The 21,467-nt window shown below is 50.4% G+C and overlaps 1 protein-coding gene across 1 annotated transcript in view; it reads right to left on the bottom strand.

The window, feature by feature from the left end:
* Positions 1-20,421, bottom strand: part of SETD7 (SET domain containing 7, histone lysine methyltransferase) — a 50,317-nt gene extending 29,896 nt beyond the window's left edge. Inside the window, exons 1-2 of the mRNA XM_038564594.1 lie at positions 20,264-20,421; positions 11,926-12,055 (exon numbers count right to left, since the gene is read on the bottom strand). Coding sequence (XP_038420522.1) covers positions 11,926-12,055; positions 20,264-20,303 — 170 coding nt within the window. The 5' untranslated portion in view covers positions 20,304-20,421. The remainder of the gene's footprint in view (positions 1-11,925; positions 12,056-20,263) is intronic.
* Positions 20,422-21,467: the final 1,046 nt, after the last annotated feature.

Below are 21,467 nucleotides of genomic sequence, written 5' to 3'. Positions count from 1 at the left end.
GGAGCCCGATGCAGGACTCGATCCCGGGACCCCGGGGTCGCGCCCTGGGCCAGTGGCAGGTGCCCAACCGCTGGGCCACCGGGGGATCCCCTGAGATGCCATTTTAAGTGGGTGCCCTGGACCTTACTGGTCCCCCTGGACTGCGCACAGCCCCCCAGGGCAGTCTGTCCCGTCGTCCCGGCCGACGCAGACCAGTACGGACAAAGGGCGGCTTCCCTCCTAGCCCAGGTGACCAAGGTGCACAAGTGCAGCCTCTAGAGGCTGCTGCAGGCAACGGCTCGGCGCCCCCCCCCCCCCCCACCTGGGCTTCGGCCCGGGGAGCCCTGGTGCAGCCACGGGACCTGCGATGGGGGGCGGGGGGTCCTCGGGGCAGCGCAAAGGGCAGGCTCGGAAGCCCCGCGTCGCCAAGGAAGGCGGACAAGCTGCTCCGGCTGTCAGGGTGCTCAGGGTGCGGACGCCCTTCGGGCTTCCCTCCCGCGGCGCCGCCCCGCAACCCACGCTCGTCCTCGGCCGCGGCTCCGCCTGCACTGACCGCCCCACCCCGACCACCTCACCTGCGCGGGACAGGTCTGAGGACGCCCCTGCTACAGGCCTACTGGGGCTCCCCTCCTAGAGGCCCCTGTCGCGGGGCTCGCCTTCCAGAGCCCCCTGCTCACATGGGCTCCCCTTCTAGAGGCCCCTGCTCGCGGGGCTCCCCTTCTAGAACCCCCTGCTCGCGGGGCTCCCCTTCTAGAACCCCCTGCTCGCGGGGCTCCCCTTCTAGAGGCCCCTGCTCACGGGGCTCCCCTTCTAGAACCCCCTGCTCGCGGGGCTCCCCTTCTACAACCCCCTGCTCGCGGGGCTCCCCTTCTAGAACCCCCTGCTCGCGGGGCTCCCCTTCTAGAGGCCCCTGCTCGCGGGGCTCCCCTTCTACAACCCCCTGCTCGCGGGGCTCCCCTTCTAGAACCCCCTGCTCGCGGGGCTCCCCTTCTAGAACCCCCTGCTCGCAGGGCTCCCCTTCTAGAGGCCCCTGCTCGCGGGGCTCCCCTTCTACAACCCCCTGCTCGCGGGGCTCCCCTTCTACAACCCCCTGCTCGCGGGGCTCCCCTTCTACAACCCCCTGCTCGCGGGGCTCCCCTTCTACAACCCCCTGCTCGCGGGGCTCCCCTTCTATAACCCCCTGTTCGCGGGGCTCCCCTTCTACAACCCCCTGCTCGCGGGGCTCCCCTTCTAGAGGCCCCTGCTCACTAGGCTCCCCTTCTAGAACCCCCTGCTCGCGGGGCTCCCCTTCTAGAGGCCCCTGCTCGCGGGGCTCCCCTTCTAGAACCCCCTGCTCGCGGGGCTCCCCTTCTAGAGGCCCCTGCTCGCGGGGCTCCCCTTCTAGAACCCCCTGCTCGCGGGGCTCCCCTTCTAGAACCCCCTGCTCGCGGGGCTCCCCTTCTAGAGGCCCCTGCTCGCGGGGCTCCCCTTCTACAACCCCCTGCTCGCGGGGCTCCCCTTCTACAACCCCCTGCTCGCGGGGCTCCCCTTCTACAACCCCCTGCTCGCGGGGCTCCCCTTCTAGAGGCCCCTGCTCACTAGGCTCCCCTTCTAGAACCCCCTGCTCGCGGGGCTCCCCTTCTAGAGGCCCCTGCTCGCGGGGCTCCCCTTCTAGAACCCCCTGCTCGCGGGGCTCCCCTTCTAGAACCCCCTGCTCGCGGGGCCCCCCTTCTAGAGGCCCCTGCTCGCGGGGCTCCCCTTCTAGAACCCCCTGCTCGCGGGGCTCCCCTTCTACAACCCCCTGCTCGCGAGGCTCCCCTTCTAGAACCCCCTGCTCGCGGGGCTCCCCTTCTAGAACCCCCTGCTCGCGGGGCTCCCCTTCTAGAGGCCCCTGCTCGCGGGGCTCCCCTTCTACAACCCCCTGCTCGCGGGGCTCCCCTTCTAGAACCCCCTGCTCGCGGGGCTCCCCTTCTAGAACCCCCTGCTCGCGGGGCTCCCCTTCTAGAGGCCCCTGCTCGCGGGGCTCCCCTTCTACAACCCCCTGCTCGCGGGGCTCCCCTTCTACAACCCCCTGCTCGCGGGGCTCCCCTTCTACAACCCCCTGCTCGCGGGGCTCCCCTTCTATAACCCCCTGTTCGCGGGGCTCCCCTTCTACAACCCCCTGCTCGCGGGGCTCCCCTTCTAGAGGCCCCTGCTCACTAGGCTCCCCTTCTAGAACCCCCTGCTCGCGGGGCTCCCCTTCTATAACCCCCTGCTCACTGGGCTCCCCTTCCAGAGCCCCCTGCTCACATGGGCTCCCCTTCTAGAGCCCCCTGCTCACTGGGCTCCCCTTCCAGAGCCCCCTGCTCACATGGGCTCCCCTTCCAGAGCCCCCTGCTCACATGGGCTCCCCTTCTAGAGGCCCCTGCTCACATGGGCTCCCCTTCTAGAGCCGCCTGCTCACTGGGCTCCCCTTCTAGAGCCCCCTGCTCGCGGGGCTCCCCTTCTAGAGGCCCATGCTCACTGGGCTCCCCTTCTAGAGGCCCCTGCTCACGGGGCTCCCCTTCTAGAACCCCCTGCTTGGGCGGGGCTCCCGATCTAGAGCCCCCTGCTCACATGGGCTCCCCTTCTAGAGCCCCCTGCTCACATGGGCTCCCCTTCTAGAGCCCCCTGCTCACTGGGCTCCCCTTCTAGAGCCCCCTGCTCACTGGGCTCCCCTTCTAGAGCCCCCTGGTCGCATGGGCTCCCCTTCTAGAGCCCCCTGCTCCAGGGCTCCTGATCTAGAACCCCCTGCTCGCAGGGCTCCCCTTCTAGAGCCCCCTGCTGGGGGGAGCTCCTGTTCTAGAATCCCCTGCTCACATGAATTTATTCACTGGCCCCTCAGGGCACACCTCTTTATATTTTAGCTCCCACACTATGTGATTCTTGTTTTTTCCTTTAAAATGTATGTAACCAAATGTTTTAAATCCCTGAGATCACATTTTATTTCTTTTTTTTCAAATTCAAAACAAAATAACCTTGTGATAATAATGAATATTCTCAAGCCCCTGGCATTTTTCTATTCAAAAAAGAAACTGACATAAAGGCGCTGTTTTGTGACCACTACATTGTTAACATGTGATATTATTTGAGAAGTAGCTGCATGCAAGTAGCTTTCTAATCCTTGCTGAAATCAGATTTAGAGGTACATTTTGGAGGAAGTCTGCTCTTACTGGCTTGACTGGAGCCTACCCAACCTTCCTGACCACCCCCCCGGTGTGGAGCTGTGCTGTCCCCAGAGTCTGCCCTGACCTCCGCAACCAGTCCATATTTCTCATCTTAGCCTCATCATGACCCATCACAGGACTTTCCATGTCTTTACTGATGGTCAATTTATATGTCCTATTTCACTAACTAGACTGTAAGCCCCCCCCCTTTTTAAAGATTTTATTTTATTTATTCATGAGAGACACACAGAGAGAGGCAGAGACCTAGGTAGAGGGAGAAGCAGATCCCCTGCAGGGAGCCCCACATAGGACTCGATCCTGGGACTCCGGGATCATGCCCTGGGCCAAAGGCAGCCACTCAACCACTGAGCCACCCAGGTGCCCCGATTGTAAGCTCTTTGTTGGAACAAATTAGGCATTATCCATCCATGCATCTCTCCCCTAACATACTTCAAGTGACACTTCCTAAATGAAAGAACCGAAATGAAAACTGGGCTGGTTTGCTTTGAGAAGAGAAGACTGAGAGGGAACATAACAACGGTAACAATGTTACTCAAGTGCAGGGAGTACTTTCTTTTTTCTGGGACATAGTGATTGCTCCCCTAAGTAAAAGCTATGATTATGCATGAGTACTCATGGGTATGATAGCTTTCTACTGAGAAACTGGGCTTAAAAAAGCATCAGGGGAATAGTTAGGAGATACCAGAATAGTCAAAGAAATTTACCAAAACTGCTTTAAATCTACTTAAAAAAAAAAAAAAAAGGCAAGAAAGATTCCTTGGTCTGGAATAACTTATGAAATGACCCATTGTGTGGCACAAGGATGGAATAAATGTGCTTCTTTAAGTGAAAAAAGTAACATGTATTGGTTGTTAAAACAAACAAAAACCAAACCAAGTAGAAATTCCCACTCCTCTTGTTCAGTTTAGCATATACCACTTAAAGCTTTTTTCCCCATTTATGTATCATGCACTTTCCCACCTCTGTTGTTGCTGTTTTAATAAAAATGGGATCATTCTATATACAGTCCTCTTGACTGGTATTTCCTGAAGTCTCTTTCAACATCTTGGCAGGTTCTTTAGTATGTTAAGAAACTTCAAAAATGATCTTTCGACTGTTAGATTTTTCTGGCACCAGCATCTGAGTCAAGTAACCAGAAAATGTAGAGAAAATTAAAACATAAATTTTAATTAAAATTCTTTCTGTACATATACATACAGACTATTGTTACCTGTTTTATCAAAGCTCTTGTAGTTAAAATTCCAGTAATAAATTAAATTAGGAAATCTAACTTAAAAAGAAATGGGGAATTTTTGTAATTATTTACCTAAACTGATGAATCTCAATTTTACTCAAACATTACTGTAACATCATTTTAAGATTCTCTTTAATATCTGAATACACCAAAGTCCTCTTAGGAGATTTGACAGCTTTGGCTTTTCCTCGGTACTCTGGGGCCTAGAATGTTTCAGGCTTTCTGCCTCATGAGGAATGAACTCTGCTCCCTTCCCCTACTGTGTTCCCTTCCTTTTGTCAGCTGTTGTAATAGAAGAACCAAGAGGGAAATTTTAAATGAATTTTAATTCTACCAATTAATTCTTAATTCTGCCATTTCTAACCACATTAAAGTGTGACTCTTAATATTAAAACATCGTTTGAGCCATTATTTTATATGACAATATATATTATCTTTTTAAAAAACTGAGATGCAACTGACATATAGTATTGTATCCAATATTATCTCTTTAAATACTGAAAACTAAGGAACCATAAAGAAGAAGAACATCCACAACAAACCCAAACCATCTGCTCAGGCTTTATCTGAGAGAAACTTCACCTTCTTGCAAGGTGTGATAAGCGAGCTGAATGAAGCACTATCATGCTTCCATGTAATACAGTGTCTTGTCTATCTTTAGAGGTTTTTTTTTATCCTTTAGGAGATCTGTGAGTCTGTAGGATCTGATTATTATAAAGGCTCAAGATGACAGTAAAATTTTTGAGGAGCAATTAGTGAAATTCAGTTTTTCTCTCTAAAAAGAAATTCTAAGGGGCGCCTGGGTGGCTCAGCCCGTTCAGCATCTGACTCTTGATTTCAGCTCAGGTCATGATCTCTGGGTTGTGAGATGGAGCCCCTTGTTGGGCTCTGTGCTCAGTGGGGAGTCTGCCGGGGGCTCTCTTTCCCTCTGCCTCTCTCTCCCTCTCTCTCTCCTTTTCCCTCTCTCTCCTTGTCTAAACTTTAAATAAATAAATAAATAAATAAATAAATAAATAAATAAATAAACCTAAGAAAAGCTGCTAGCCATTGTTATCAACGAATAATAACAGCAAGGGAGAAATAATAATAATAATCCATCCTTGATCTTGAAGGCATGATGCTATGTGAAATAAGTCAGACAAAGACAAAAATTGTTATGTCCTCCTTTGTATGTGGAATCTAGAGAAGCCTAACTCATAGAAACAGAGTAGAATGGTGGTGGCTGGGGGCTGGGGGCTGAAGAGGTGTTCTTCAAAGCAGACAAACTACAAGCTGTAAGATGAATAAGTTCTGAGGATCTCACGTACAGCCTGATGACTATAATTAACAATACCATATCGTGTACTTAAAAGTTGTTGAGAGTAGATCTTATCACCATTTAAAAAAGGTAATTATGTTAGAGCACGGAGGTGTTAACTAACCTTATCATGGTCATCATTTCACTATATAAATGTATCAAATCATCATGTCGTATACCTTACACTTACACATATCATATGTCGATATCGCAACAAAGCTGGAAAAAATGTAGATACAGAGCTATAGAAAAAAAAATCCATGTTTCCCCATATGTGCCGCCTAGGTACCCTCTACTCTGCAAGGTCTTTACAGGTTTTCTCATTCGATCTTCACAACAACTTGGAGAAGTCAGTCTAATTATCCCCACTTTACAGATGAGGAAACAAGTTCACTAGATCAGAGCTCTTCTGACTTGAGTCTTCAGGTTGACTTTCCATGTTTGCCAAGCTCCTACCAAAGTTGTTCAAACTCCTACAAAGAAAGTAAATTAATTCACCCCAGACTCCTTTGAACTGTTCATAATTCTAGCTAATGAGTGACTTCAAGTAAACTTCAAGCAAGCCAGAGTCAGAGCTATTTCCTTGGTCTTGTTAGAGGGGAGTGGCAGGTGCAGTGAGAAGAGGAGGGCTCTGGAATTGAGCTCACCTTCCCTCGAATCTCAGCTCTAGGCCCCGAGGCGATGGAGTAGGTGACCTTGGGCAAGTTATTTAACCACTCTGTGCCTTAGTTTCTTCATTCGTAAAATAGGACGCTACAGCCTATTTCACTTCTTGTGAACGGAGAAGGGAACCTGTCCAGCACTGAACAAATGACAGGTGTTCAAAGTTATCCATTTCCCCCCCCACTCCTTTTCCTTTGTGTAAGTCACAAAAATTTTTGTCTTAATCAGAACAGTTTGTTAGAATACAGACAAATATCTTTGTTGGGCCTGGTTCCAGCAGAAGCTGGATGACTACTGGGAACATAGAAAGGACTTTTGCCTTGTGTGGGAGGCTGGAATACATGACTTCAGAAGTCCATTCCGACTCCAGTTTCCCTGAACTGTGACCAAGTACTTTCAAAAAACCAAATACAATGGGGCACCTGGGTGGCTCAGTTGGTTGGGCATCTGCCTTTGGCTCAGGTCGTGATAATCAGGTCCTGGGATCGAGGCCCCAGTTGGGCTCTCTGCTCTCTAGGGAGTCTGCTTCTCCCTCTCCCTCTGCCTGCTGCTCCCCCTGCTTGTGTGCTCTCTCTTTCTTTGTCAAATAAACAAATAAAATCTTAAAAAAAAAAAAGAAAGAAAAACCCAAACGCAAGAAATCGTGCATGGGCCTGTGGCCTGGGAAATGTCAGCCTTTCTCAGTGACTCATCAAATGGTCAGCCTTGCTTAGATTAATTTGGCCAATGATATGTTAGAAAAGCCCTAACTAGATACATCAGTGTAGAAAATCAACACCAGGAGTAGTAAATAATACTTTGAAATCTAATTGGCACATCAAGGGGAAGCATCAGTAATAATGATTCAAAAAACCTTAAATGAATGAACTCACCTTTATCTCACAGTCAGGCTAAAACTCACACAGTTCCCTAATATTACCCAGCCCATAGCCAAGCTGCATTGAAATGCCTCTCTCTTGTTACCATTGTAAAATTTCAAGAAGTTCTATAAAGTTGCCTTTACATCCATAAATCTTGGTTGAAATGAGGACAATTAAGGAAAAAGTACATTAAAATGAACACCCAGAATTGGGGATTAGTATAAAAATTAGAGGTGTGTACATCAAAATACTCTGCATACTAAATATTCTCATAATATGTATTCCCCAGCCCCAACCTTCCCAGTACTCCAGCGGGTCCAGTGGTGCCAGACAGACTCCAGAGCCACAGCAGCCAAGCCTCCAGATCCCTTTCTCCTCCCTGTATCAATGCTTTCATCTCAGGACCAGAGCAGATGTTAAGCCCCAATGACCTAATCTTAGGCTTAGGACATTTTCCTCATTTCTTTACAAAGGGGGCTGAGAATGGAAAAACAGTAACTGCTTGAAAAGACAATTAAAAAAATAAGGTCAGTTTTCCCATTCATTCCTAGGTTGTGAGATAAATTATCTGGTAAATAATCTATCAGAATCTAGGTTCTGATAAGCTGGTTTTAATAAATTTTTCTGTTCTATATTTCAACATATTAATAAAGGAGAGGTCAACTGTTGATGAAGATCTCAAAACTAGCAAGCATTCTGAGGCTGAGATAATAGTAATGTACCATATTCATTTTGGCTATTTAAACTGATTTAGAAATAGAGAGCTGTTTCCTTATTTTACCTTGAATATGTTTAATTAAGATGCTTAAATTCTCTGCCAACGGTGGTCACCTTGGTGATGTAGGTGGTAGCGGTATAAAAAAGGGGGAAGCATGTTCACATTTTACATTAGTGTAGTTCTTAAAGTTTATTATCCTACCAAGTATTTTGCTACATGTGCGATTTAAAAATAGTCTGCTTCTGTCTAGGAACTTGGTTAAACAATTTACCAGGGCCATTTTTTCCTGATGATCTCAATATTTAAAATTCTTATTCAGGATTATCATATGCTATGTGACTCTAGAATTTCCCTGATATAAATGTATATGTTTAAAACCCTCTCAAAAATTAATATACCCAGCTTATGGCACAGATTGTGGTAATGGTTTCACGAGTATATGCTTACCTCCAAATTAATCAAGTTGCGTATATTAAGTGTGTAGGGTTTTTTGTATGTGAATTGTACCTCAGTAAAGTGGGTTACAAAAATCTCACACCCAGTGGCAGGTGTCATATAAGATTAGAATGCACCGGGACAGATTTTCTATCCTACACTTTGCAATTATCAGAACAAGTTCTGGCCATTCCAAACAAACCCTTTGATGGGAACATAAGCCAGCATTACAGGTTTGGACAGCTTTTAAAAACTCTAACAGAAACTTTTTGTTTCCTCATCTGTTATTTTAAGATCTTGATTTCAGCCTTTTGGAGGGGGGGATTTTTGCAGACTAAACCCTCCTGACTGGCAATGAAAGCATAGGGACCCACTTTGTTTTACTCAAAACATCAGACCCTAAAAATGGGGAGCAGTAACAGGGAAAATTAATAGACAAATGTAAATTAAAGTACTGTTCCATGGAGAAAGAGCTGACTTCTCATGATCACATCCTGCACCCTCCTTAAAAAGACCTAGTATGGCCTTTTGTCAGTCATAAGATTATCTCACTAATGTTGATGGCACATCCTTTCAGCAGATGTCTCATAATATTATCAGTATTTGGGCTTAAGAAAATAGGTGAGGGGCGCCTGGGTAGCACGGCAGTTAAGCATCTGCCTTTGGCTCAGGTCATGACCCAGGTGTCCTGGGATCGAGTCCCACATCGGGCTCCCTTCAGGGAGCCTGCTTCTCCCTCTGCCCATGTCTCTGCCTCTCTCTCTCTGTGTTTCTCATGGATAAATAAATAAAATCTTTTAAAAAATTAAAAAAGAAAAAGAAAATAGGTGACAGTGACCTTTTGAGAACCCATCACCATACCACTACATCACATGTCATAAGAGCAGGGGTACTGACTCTCTCCTCAGAGTCTTAGCCCCAGTCTATCTGAAGGAGGTTAACAAAGATCACCTCTTGGGGTCCCTTCTGATACTATCACTGTTTGATTCTACTATCTGACCTAAGTCTCTACAGATGTTTGAGTGGTACATGTGAAAACTAGTGAATTAGTGCCTCAAAAAGAAAACAAAAAAACCCAACGAATGTATTTCTATTCCACTGATGGTCACTGGCCTCATGTTTCAACCTGACCTGGTGCTTCAGCTCTTTGCGTCGAGACGCATATGCACATGGCTGCAGGGGGAAATGGAGAAAGCTACTTGCAGCCAGAAGTGACTGCCCTGACTGGGTAGTGGCTCGGGAAGCGTCAGGCCCCACTCAGCTCCCCCAGGGCCAACAGGATCAGTATCCTGGGGCTAACACAGCCCATTCGTACCACACTGGTGCACGAGATCAGTTTGGCCCTTCAACACTGTGTGTCAGGTCTGGGAACCCAACATAAAAATCAACCCCACCTAAAAATAAATAAATTAAAAAAAATAAAAAAATAAAAAATAAAATCAACCCAACCTGCTGGACTGTTTCTCCAGAGTCAATCAATCACAGGGTATGATCATCAAACTACCAGATTTAAAGCATGAGTGTGTGTGTGTGTGTGTGTGTGTGGTGGGAGTGGAATGGGTGTTCTGGATGAACGCCACCTTTTCTCAGCTCTCACACTCACTTAGCTAGACATTTTTTTTTTTTTAAGTATCAAATTAAGGGAAAGTGCCAGGAAGCCTAACAGACGAAACAGAGTCGATCTTCAAGGAAACCTCTGTCCTATTGGGGAAATAAGATATTTACATAAGTGTACATTTGTTGAGTGAATAAAAGAATAACTGCAGCATGAGGTAAGAAGGAACACTTTCCAGAAAAAAGGTATAAATAAACTGCTCTGAAAATGAGGCAGGGAAAGTTTCCCTCTGGACAGGTTAAAGGGATCATGAGAGAGTAGGGGCATGTGGGTGGCTCAGTCAGTTGGGCATCTGCCTTTGGCTCAGGTCAGGATCCCAGGGTGCCGGGATCGAGTCCCCCATCGGGCGCCCTGATGCTCAGCGGGGGAGCCAGCTTCTCCCTCTCCCTCTGCCACTCCCCCTGCTTGTGCTCTCTCTCCCTTCCTCAATCTCTCTTTCAAATAAATAAATAAATCTTAAAAAAAAAATCTTGAGAAAAGAAAGCACTGATACCAAATCTTGAAAGAGTCCTGTGTGGGACTCAGGTGTCAACCAAATATCCACAGCAGGGCAAAGGAAAGGCAGTGCAGGGAAGTATCTGTCCATTTAAGATGTGCAGTTTGTGGGGCAGCTGGCTGGCTCAGTCGGTGGAGCGTGTGACTCCTAATTTCAGGGTTGTGAGTTTGAGCCTCGTGGTGGGTATAGAGAGTACTTAAAAAAAATGAAGTCTTTTAAAAAAATGTATAGGTTGTATGCAAAGCTCTGCTAGTAAGAGATGCAGTGTGGAGGTGGAGCAAATGGGAGAGAGAAGGTAGGGATTAATAACGAAAATGAACTTTTATACAAGTTCTATGGTGGGTTAGTAGCGCTTTCTTCCTCTTTTATCAGATAATGGAGATCCTAAAGGACTGTTAAAAACTTTGAAAACAACCCACTTCATTTACAGAATGATGATTCTATAGAATGACCCATCTATTCCGGGGCCCAGGCCCGCTCCTGGATCCCCCTTGAACTGTCAGCTTAGACATTCTTTTTCCCAAAGGAATTCCGTGATTGAGGAAGCTTTGGCTTCTCACCAACACCCAGAGCTCAGAAGCAGAGCTGAACCCTGCAGAATCCTAGAACCTGCTTCAGCCAACTGCATTTCCATATTCCCCAGGGAGGCGGGCAGAGAGGAAGCAGGCCTCCCAGGGCTCCGAATTCCTCTAAATCTAGAGAAATAAATCCGCCGCCGGTGGCTCTCTGTTTCTGAAGCTGACACAGCTTAAGAGTCCTGGTTGGAAAGCTGCACCAGGACAGGCCCACCTATTTCTGCAAGAGAGAGTCCCTTCTACAGTCACTCCCCACCTGCAAGGCGCCTCGGCCTCACTGCTGGAACCGGGATGATGCGGCTTTCAAGAGCCCTGCTGACCGTTTTCTTGTCCATCTCTCGAGGACAGGGAACAAGCTGGGAAAATGGTGAAGCCGCAGAACCCACGAGGTGGCCCCCTGGTCCTTCAGGGTATGAAGGAACCAGGAGGGGACATCGGGCAGGGAGAGGGACTGAACGGAGACTTGAAAGAAAGGGGGAAATCATCACTACCCGCACTGTCCAAATTGGGCCCTGTGCAGTGACCTCATGGAGACTCATCCCCTGAGCCAGCAGGTGAGACTGGCCACCAGGCTGGGTGAGCCGAGCCACCAGCCCACGCGTGATGGGAGCTCCCTGAAGGCGGCACGACCCAGCAGTGGGGTCAAGGGCAGCCCAGGGGGCCCAAGCCTCAGGATGGCTTCCCCACAGCAGCGCGGGCGGCTTCCTTAGGCCCCCAAGCAGTGCAGACCTGCTGGGGTTGCTTCTGCCTTTTCTAGAAGTTGTATCAAAACCTCCACCTAAATCCTTTCATTGGCATCATCCCTGCAAGTAAAGTGAGCTGGTCCTGCCCCAAACAAGACAGGACAAGACAAAACTGTGAGTGCTACCTGCCGTCAAAGAAGAAGAACTTGCCCCGTCCATTTTTCTCTCCGTGAACAAAGCTCCCCTCGAATCTGTCCGTGGAGGAGTAGGTGACCGTGCAGAACCCGTGTGGCAATCCATCATCATCCAGGTGCCCTGGAGAAAGGGAAGCAGAAGGCACACCTCAGCATCTTCAATGCACTCCCGGCCCCGATCCTTCCAGCAAGATCCCCGGGCAGCCACAGGCCCCCTCCCTGCCTCGGGGGAGGGTGACTGCCCCCCGTTCTCCGCCTGCATCAGCAGGATCAATGTGTCTGCTGTGCACACTTTGTGAACAGATGGGGGCCACGGCAGACGGACGAGAGCACGCTGTAGACGAGGAGCCAAAAATAAGCTTGCCGTTTCCCAGGGCCTACCAGGGCCTCCGGGTAATGCCACCTGCATGCTTCAACTTACCAAGAACTTCCCAACATAGCAGTGCTCAAATCTGAAGTTAATGCCCTCAAACTCTCCTGCTTACTGCAATGTGACTCGGGTGGCGCCTTCGATCATCTCCTGTAAGGTACGCGGTCTTTGCACTAAGTTTTCTAATGGTAGGAAGTACAACACGACCGTACATCTCATCCACAGGAGCATGTGGGGGACCACTAGCTGGGCGACCTTTGACAACCCTTACTGCGGGGCCCCTGGGTGGCTCAGAGGTTGAGCACCTGCCTCCGGCCCAGGCCGTGACCCGGGGGTCCTGGGATCGAGTCCCGCGTCAGGCTCCCTGCATGGAGCCTGCTTCTCCCTCTGCCTGTGTCTCTGCCTCTCTCTCTCTGTGTCTGTCTCTCATGAATAAATAAGTAAAAATCTTTAAAAAAAAAAAAAAGAAAAGAAAAAGAAAACCCTTACTGCTTGCTGTTTGTTACACTCAAAGAACAAGGGACACAGCCACATCTCTGAAACTGCCATAGTGTTTATACACCTGGTTGTACTAACACATGAACTCAGAGTCCCTCTAAGCCTGAACTAGAGCTTAACCTTGAACCTACTGCTTTCCTTTAGTGCCTTTCAGCTTTGAGTGTTTAGTGATAACCTTGTCGTATACCCTGTACCACGATGTTCAGAGGGGTGATGCTTTAAACGCAGCTAGCAGTATCCGCAGGGCCGTCTAAACAGTGATTTTGAACATCCGCAGCTCTTATTACACTGTGAGCCTTAACTTGCTGGTCCTTCCTGGGTCACAGACTGGTATATTCCACTATTTATATTTACAGTCAACATCTAGGCTTTTGTCATGATCTACATATTTCACAAAACCCAGACGTCACCCCGTTGGTGTCTCCCCAATTATTCCGGTGAGCTAATTTTATGGAGGTGGGTGAGAATGAAGGCAGTAGTTAATCTCCTGGCTTTTTCCTTGGGTTAACAACCTGGGTCATGGATGAAAAAGGTAGGAAAGCATTAAACACGGTGTGCAATGCAGGGACATTAACACTTATGGGACTTCCAGATGGCTCACAGACATAAAAGAGAACACAAGCCATATCACCACAATGAACGCTTTAGTCTCCTAAAATGACTCCTTCTAACAGGATAAAAAAAGAAAAGTCATCCCTTAGACGAGGTTAAGTAAGCGTTATGAAGAACTAAAAAAGCTCTTAATTTGTGTTATTGATTACACAAACATAAAATAACAATGAACAAATACACTGTCTTACTGCTACATCTGACTCTGTATAGAATGAATTACCTAGAATATTACAACAAAACACGACAAATAAATCACAATCGATATGGCTCCTTTCCTCTTAACACAAATTATTTCTACAAAGGGCAGGAAATTAATGGTTAGAAAGCAACTAGGCCATAATTGCTTTCTTCTTCCTCAAAAACTAACTATACATGACATATTCAGTGATACTCAAGTCATATGAAATAATTTGGACAATTATTTTCTAACTATGTACTGACGACATTTCTCTCATTGAAATAAATTACACTTTTTTCTTTTAATAAAAAAACACTCCGTGTAGAGCTAAAAGCTTTCTCTTATGAAATGTTGGGATTAACATTTTTATGAATTTAGTATCTTATTTATTATGATTTAGGTATAACTATCAGAATAATCATGTTAGCCTTACATCGAAGTGTTTACTAATTAGTTGAAAACGTTTTCCCCACAGAAAGCAGTTCACACATTTCAGACTTTAAAAAGTTAATGTTTGATGCAATTTGTTGTTCTACTTTAGATAAAGAGAACGATTATGATAAACATGAGCACTAAGGGGACGGGGTGTGTGTGGGGGAATCCAGTGTAAAGACTGATTTCCACCTTCCCTCATTCACCACAGTCCTGTCCTATTTCAGAATAAAGCCTCACAGGTGCATCCCCATCGGTGGAAAATTAGAGTAAAATCTAAAGTGTCTTGTAACATGCTAAAAGCATTTGAGGGACAGCCCTAATCCCAATGGAGATAAAAGCAAAAACATCAATCCCATTCCATGAAGGATGCTTGTGTCAATGTGTCTTTCAACAGGCCATGAAGAGGCGTCTCATCCCCTTCTGGGTCTCTCGATGAGAGAGGAATAGAGAATGTGAGCCATGTCTTGGGCCACACCGAGTGTTCGGAAAGATGTGGGCCTGTGCTGCTTCCCTCTCCCTCCCTCAGTCTGCAGCAGGACCCTCCTGGTGGCTTCGTGATTCTGTTCTCCTCTCCTCTTTCCAAAAGGAGGACGATGTTATCAATTAATGGGATCAATTAAAAAGGAGCTGGAAATTCAAGGCTGTGATCCTTCGAGAATTCCACCCTGAATCTCTGACAGCCCAGAGTGGTTTTCCTAAGCAGTGGAGCTTTGTGTCTAACACAACCCAAACAATAACAACAACAAAGAGACTTTCAAGAGAAAGAAACACAGGGAAGAGAAGAGACTGGGTTGTTATGCGCTCACGTCTCCTTTCAACATTCACGTGCTTCTAGAGCAAGTCTGGTACAGCTCTTGTTCAAACACCATTTGGATAATAGCATCATGGAATAGTTGTCTGGGCAGGATTAGTCACTTAATGGAGAGGGATGCTGCTACAGAGAGAAGAAAAAAGTGTGCATACCTACTAGGCATCTGGCACTGCTGACGTCCTTTCCTGTGATCTCAACTAGACCTCACAACAATGTCCCACATTCCAAGCTTATTTCCTCATCTGAGGAAGCCCATGCTGTGCACTCAAGAAACACATTAACCACTCTGAATGTGCTAATGAATATCAAAAGCCCCTGCCCCAATTCTTTCCATCTTGTTCTCTCCAGATAAGGGCAAGCTAGCAGCATGCCCTTTCTTCCCTGCTGCTGGTGGAAGCAGGTATTGCCCAAGAGGCAGGCATCTTGGGGACCCAGGAGGAGAAGTAGGAGAAGCCTTTGGAGTTAAGATAGTTCTAAAAAAAAAACAAAACCAAAACCAAAACAAAAACAAACAACCACCAGGAACTTCAATAGCATGTCGTGGGTGCAAATTCCTATCCCTTCCAAGCGTTACCTAACTCAAAAAGAAACCCTAGTCCTCCTCGCTCTGATTGAGGTCACTCTGTAAAATGCTCCAAGTCAGCCAACAGCCGTCAGGGCCAGTTCCCCCTCAACAGAGGTTGAACACCAGACTCAAACAACAGGAAAATTCACTTGAATGACTGTTCTGTGTTGACAATGCTGTCCCAGCTCATGTGCCATCGATCTGTCCACAACATGATTTTAAGTATCTACAGAGATTAGAGAAAAAAAGGTAACAGTCTCATAGCTTTACTTTTTCACTTTGTGCTAAGGATCATTATCTACTGAACAGACAGAAAGTTAACATTTCCCAATCCAGTTACCTCTGAGCTTTTTTCCTGACCTGATGAGAGCCAGGCCTGTATTCTGTGCGGTGATGGTACATCTCAGCAAAGGAAACTCCCTCCCTCTGGGTCAGACACCTGGCTGCTTACGGCCTCAGGCTTACCCACAGGAGATCTGAGAGTAGGGCGTGTGTGTGCACATGCACGTGTGTGTGTGTGTGTGCGTATGTGTGTAGCGTGTTTCCTTCACAACAAGAGTTATGGCCTCAGGCTTACCTACAGGAGATCTGAGAGTAGGGCGTGTGTGCACGTGTGCGTGCACGTGTGTGCATGTGTGTGTGTGTAGTGTGTTTCCTTCACAACAAGAGACCCTTTCACATGCCTTGTTGATTCTGTAGAATAGAACTGCTTTTAAAAAGTACTACTAACAACAACAACAAAAAAAGTACTACTAACAAAAGGCAAACTTACTCTCTTCAGTGCAAGGAACATGCCCTCATGATGATGCACTTACACTGGTGGTTAAAAACATAATTTGATTTTTGAGGGTAGTTCTTTGTCAGAGCTCAACTATTAGTTGTGAGGGTCAGAATTTGACCGCGTGGGCATGGGGAGGGGTGCTATCAGTGCACTTAGCACCTATTTGTCCTAAGTGCAGAGCACCAGCCAGCCTTATTAGAGATGGGCAGGATAAGATATTAGGGGGACTTAAAAAAATATTTTTTTAAAGATTTTATTTATTTATTTATTCATGAGACACACACACACAGAAAGAGAGAGAGAGAGAGAGAGAGAGAGAGAGAGGCAGAGACACAGGCAGAGGGAGAAGCAGGCCCCACGCAGGGAGCCCGACATGGGACTCGATCCCAGGCCTCCAGGATCATGTCCTGAGCCAAAGGTGGTGCTAAACCGCTGAGCCACCCAGGCTGCCCTAAAATTATTTTTAATATTTTGAGGAGGTTGGGGTAGCGGAACACTGATTTGCTTGTTTTCGTTCTGGCTCCTTTTGTTCTGGAAATTCTGATACTTCCTCTCTTTGAGTATTCTTCCTCAGTGGCTGCTGTTTTTCCAAGCCTTTCCGTTTTGTCCTGCCCGCTTAACCACGGATCTGGATTCCTTCAAAGAACCTTCTAGGTGATCCCTTCTCCTGCTCACCATTGCTGGTTCATCCTCCCAGAGCAGAGCTCTGATCCTGTCATTTCCAGCTCTACAGGGCTGCTGTGGCCTTCCATCGCTTTCAGCACACAATCCTCTTTTTCAGCCAGTGACACAGGCTCTTGCCCTGTCTTATCGTCCACTTTTCTCCTAGGCCCTGTTACCGCAGAGCCAAAGGACTAGCAACCAGATGCGCCTCCCTAACTACCGGGTGCCAACCTGGTCACTCCCCGAGGTCCCCTCTCAACTAGAATCAACTCCGCACCACCTCTTCTGGGAAATCTGCCCCCATCTATTTCCCCAGGCTAGAAATAATTTTTTACTTCCTCTCACCCGGCACAGTTCAACTGTTTGGATATGATACACTTATTTAAAATTATATTAGGGGCCACACTGTATTCATCTTTGTTATCTATGGGTAGTCAAAGAAATAAATCTAGCAATAAACACCACTTCCTACCGAACCAATAAGCCTGGGAGAGATTTTAAGAAGCCACAGCAGGATCTCAGGTGGCTTTCTCGGGCCCTCTGAGGCCTGGGGCCTGCTGTCTTCCGGGCCCAGCCAGCGGGAGTAAACAGATCCTCCCTCCACCGCCCACCTCCCCTCGGGATCCATGGCTCAGAGGCGAGAACCTCACCCAGGCCACAGTTCTACCCTGACACAGAACCAGCACTGAAGCTCTAGACCTGCAGAGTCCAACTTCTTCTCCAGGGTAAATTGTTAAGGAGGAAGAAAAAGAGGAAAAAGGGTGTCTGTTGGAGAGGCTGCAAGTTGGATTCTCTTTCCCCAAATACATTCCTCTGAAAGTCAGTCACTGAACTCTGTCAGAACCGAGCTCTGGAGTGATACAGAGTGACATCATACTGAACCGTTGCTTCCAAACTCAGTTACCAAGGACTTTGTCTATTTGACTGACTCATTAAAAATAAAAAAAATATGGGAATCTCTGGGTGGCTCAGTGGTTTAGCGCCCGCCTTTGGCCCAGGGCCGATCCTGGAGCCCCAGGATTGAGTCCTGCATTGGGCTCCTGGCGTGGAGCCTGCTTCTCTCCCTTTGCCTATGTCTCTGCCTCTCTCTCTCTCTCTATGTCTATCATGAATAAATAAATACATAAATCTTTCAAAAAATAAAAATAAAAAAATAAAAATAAAAAAAATAGGAAAAATGTAGAGAGACAGGTAGGGTGGAGCGAGGTTCTGGAGGGCTAAGCCTGTCTCCTACCTCGAGGAGTGTCCCTGAGTTCATTCTTAACTCTTCTGTGCCTCAGTTTCCTCCTCTGTAAAATCAGGCCAATAGCAGTGCCCTGTCTCATAAGACTGAGTGGATAATGTGTGTGTGTGTGAAGCATTGGGCGTAGAGCCTGAACACAAGAACTACACAACTAGAGCAGCGATGGTAACAACAGCGAAGACAGTTGAACTGCGGAGGCCAGAGGCTCTGTTTACGGAGAGAGGCAGGGGACCCTTCAACACCAAGATGTTCACACTAGCCTTTTACCAGCCTCCCAGGCACTTGGGAGGTGATAAGTAAAGACTGCCACAGATGACACTACAAAGGCCCACACTGGTTGGAGAAAAGCCCACTGGTACACTTTACCTCGTGTGCACACACACGCTCCAGGCACGGAGTTTGGGCCTTGGATGCTTGTAAGGACTCTACAGATTCTGCGCTACACTAATTGTTTACTGTCAGGTACAACCGAGTGACAAGTGTCCTGGATTGTCCCAAACACTTGAGGCTTAACCTAGTTGTTCCAGCAGCAGTACTAGCAATGACCCCTCTCACTCGCAAGCATATTCTGATTTGGGACGATAGTATACACGGCTCGTCCTACCGAGCAGATGCCTCCTTGTTTGTGTAAAGAACTACCCAGCGGACGACCTCGACAACAGCAGATGCAGGTCTCCAGCTGCCTATTCACGTTCTGCAAGGAATCTGGGGGCCGTGGACAACTTGGGCCTTGTATTTCTCAACAGCTTCAAAAAAGAACTGTGGTCTAACCTGGGGAGCGCCGCCCGTGATCAAGGGCTTGCACTGAATTTTTTACAAATAAAAGTAAACTCTGAGAACAGGCTCTAAGAATTTGAAAAGAGGACATTTTACATTTTTCACTGACCTCTTCATAACATGAAAGAACAACAGGTCAATCATTTCAATCAAACCAAGGCTTCCAACAGACCCTCTCCGTCAATGTCTCCATAAACCCCCAAGGTCGGCTTTAACTCCTGGAGAGTTTTGTGAATTCACAACATTGTGAAAATAAAACAACAACTGTCTGAAGCCGGGTAAAGAAATAAGTTATAGCAGTTACATCAGGATGGGCATCTTTCAGAGAACTCGGAATCATAATTATCATACTTAATCTCACCGTAAGACCTCGAGATCACCGCAGAAGGGGTCAATCATGCTTTGTGAAACCATAAAAATCGATTTCTTCTCCCAAGGCAGGACGACTCGGTGCCCTTATGCGTTCGTAGTACAGCGCTGCCACTTTATTGTCCTGGGCCCTCTGGCACAACTCGGGCACACGAATGAGAGGCCAGATTGCACCCAAAGCTTCACCTTATCTGCTTGGTCGCTTGGGTGTAAAACATCCCGGGATCCCGGGGCGCCGCTGCCCGTCTGGGGTGGGGGTGGGGGTGGGGATCAGGGAGGGGGACGCGCTATGGCGAGGGTTTCCCAGGGCTCGCTGCTGCAAAAGCTGCTACAAACAGCTACATTGTATAACGTCCCCACCTCGCTTTTTGGAACTAGCAGGGGGAGAGGGGGAAAAAAAAAGAGGTGGAGAAAGTCAGCAAAACAAAGTGGCGAGGAGCGTCGGGGGAGGGGCGCCGGAGGGGAAGGGGCGGAAAGGGCGGCCCCGCGGCGGGGGATCCGGAAAGTTAAGTGTCACCGGGCGGCCTGGGTCGGGCCTGCACCGCGCGGCGGGGGCGGGGGCGGCGGCGGGGGCGGGGGCGCGTGCAGGCCCGGGCATGGGGGCGCGCCCCGCCGCCTGCAGGGGGCCCGGCGCCCCGGGGAGCGCGGCTGCCACGTGCCCGGCTCGGCCCGAGCGCTGCGCCGGGGGCCGCCCGGAGGGAGGCGCGCCCCGGGGCGGCCGCGGTCACCGCAGGTCGCGGCGGCGGGCGGAAGCCGAGGGCTCGGGCCGCCCAAGCTGCGGGGAGGGGGGCGGGGATGCTCCTGCGCGGCGCCACCTGCCCCGACCCCGGGGAGGCCGCGCACGGGGCGCGGGCAGGTTCGCCAGCCCGAGGGCGCACGCAGGGGCCCGGGCCGCGGCGGCCGTGTCCCCCCTCCCCCCCTGCCCCCCTCCCCGCCCCGGGGCCCCGAGCCCGGCCTGCGCCTCGCCCGGCGGTGCGCGCTCCCGGCGGCTGCCCGGGGCCGGGGCCGGGGCCGGGGCCTCGCGTACCTTCCACCGCCTCCTCCACCATCTCGTCGTCGCTGTCCATGGCGCCTGCGGGCCGTGCCCAGCTCCGGGCCGCGCGCCGCCTCCCGTCCGAGCCGGTGCTGCCGGCGGCGGAGCGAGCGCTGGGGCTGAGCCCGGCGACTTCGGGGGAGGAGGAGGAGGAGGAGGAGGAAGAGGAGGGGCGGTCGGGCGGGCGCGCTGCCTCCCCCTACAGCCCTGGCAGGCGCTCGGCCCGAAGCCGCTGCGGCAGCGCCACCCCCCCCCGGCCCAGCCCCCGAGGCCCCGGGGCCGCCGCCGCCGCCGCCGCCGCCACTTTCCCGGCGAGGCGCCCTCTTTGTTAGGGAGCCGCCGGCCGCTGACATCACCCCAGCCGCAGCCCGAGCCCGAGCCCCAGCCCCAGCCCCAGCCCCAGCCCCAGCCCGAGCCGGAGCGCGCCCCCCGCCGCTGACTGACGGCTCCCCGGCCCTCCCCGGCCCTCCCCGGCCCTTCCCCGGACTGCGGCTCCCGGGCCCGCCCGACCCCCGCCCGACCCCCGCCCTCCCTTCGCTTCTGCTGGGGGCTGCGCTCGAGCGCGCCTCGGGGGGCCGGGACCGCGGGGACCGCCGTGACCGGGGGGGGGGGGAGGGGGACCCAGGACCCCGACCTCCAGCTGTGCGGGGGCCTCTGGGGGACCCGGGACCGCCGTGACCCGGGGGGGGGGAGGGACCCAGGACCCCGACCTCCAGCTGTGCGGGGGCAGCTCAGAGGACCCCCAGGTGACCGTCCTCGGGAGGAGACCCAGGACCCCGACCTCCAGCTGTGCGGAGGCCTCTGGGGGACCCCCGGGTGACCGTCCTCGGGGGGGGGGGGACCCAGGACCCCGACCTCCAGCTGTGCGGGGGCAGCTCAGGGACCCGGGGACCGCAGCGACGGGGGGGGGGGGGACCCAGATCCCCGACCTCCAGCTGTGCGGGGGCAGCTCAGGGGACCCCCGGGTGGCCGTCCTCAGGGGGGGCCCAGGACCCCCGACCTCCAGCTGTGCGGGGGCATCTCGGGGGACCCCCGGGTGACCGTCCTCGGGGGGGGGGACCCAGGACCCCGACCTCCAGCTGTGCGGGGGCAGCTTGGAAGCCCGCGGCGCCCCGCCCCCCGCCCCGCCTCGGGTCGGCCTCGGATAAGCAGGGCAGCGGCCCCGACCCGGCCTCGACGTCCTCCCGCCCCGCTCCAC

Source organism: Canis lupus, chromosome 19 (assembly GCF_011100685.1).
Source record: "Canis lupus familiaris isolate Mischka breed German Shepherd chromosome 19, alternate assembly UU_Cfam_GSD_1.0, whole genome shotgun sequence".
Lineage (NCBI taxonomy): Eukaryota > Metazoa > Chordata > Mammalia > Carnivora > Canidae > Canis > Canis lupus.
Note: the sequence above shows the minus strand (reverse complement) of the source record. Positions and strands in the feature narration are given on the sequence as shown.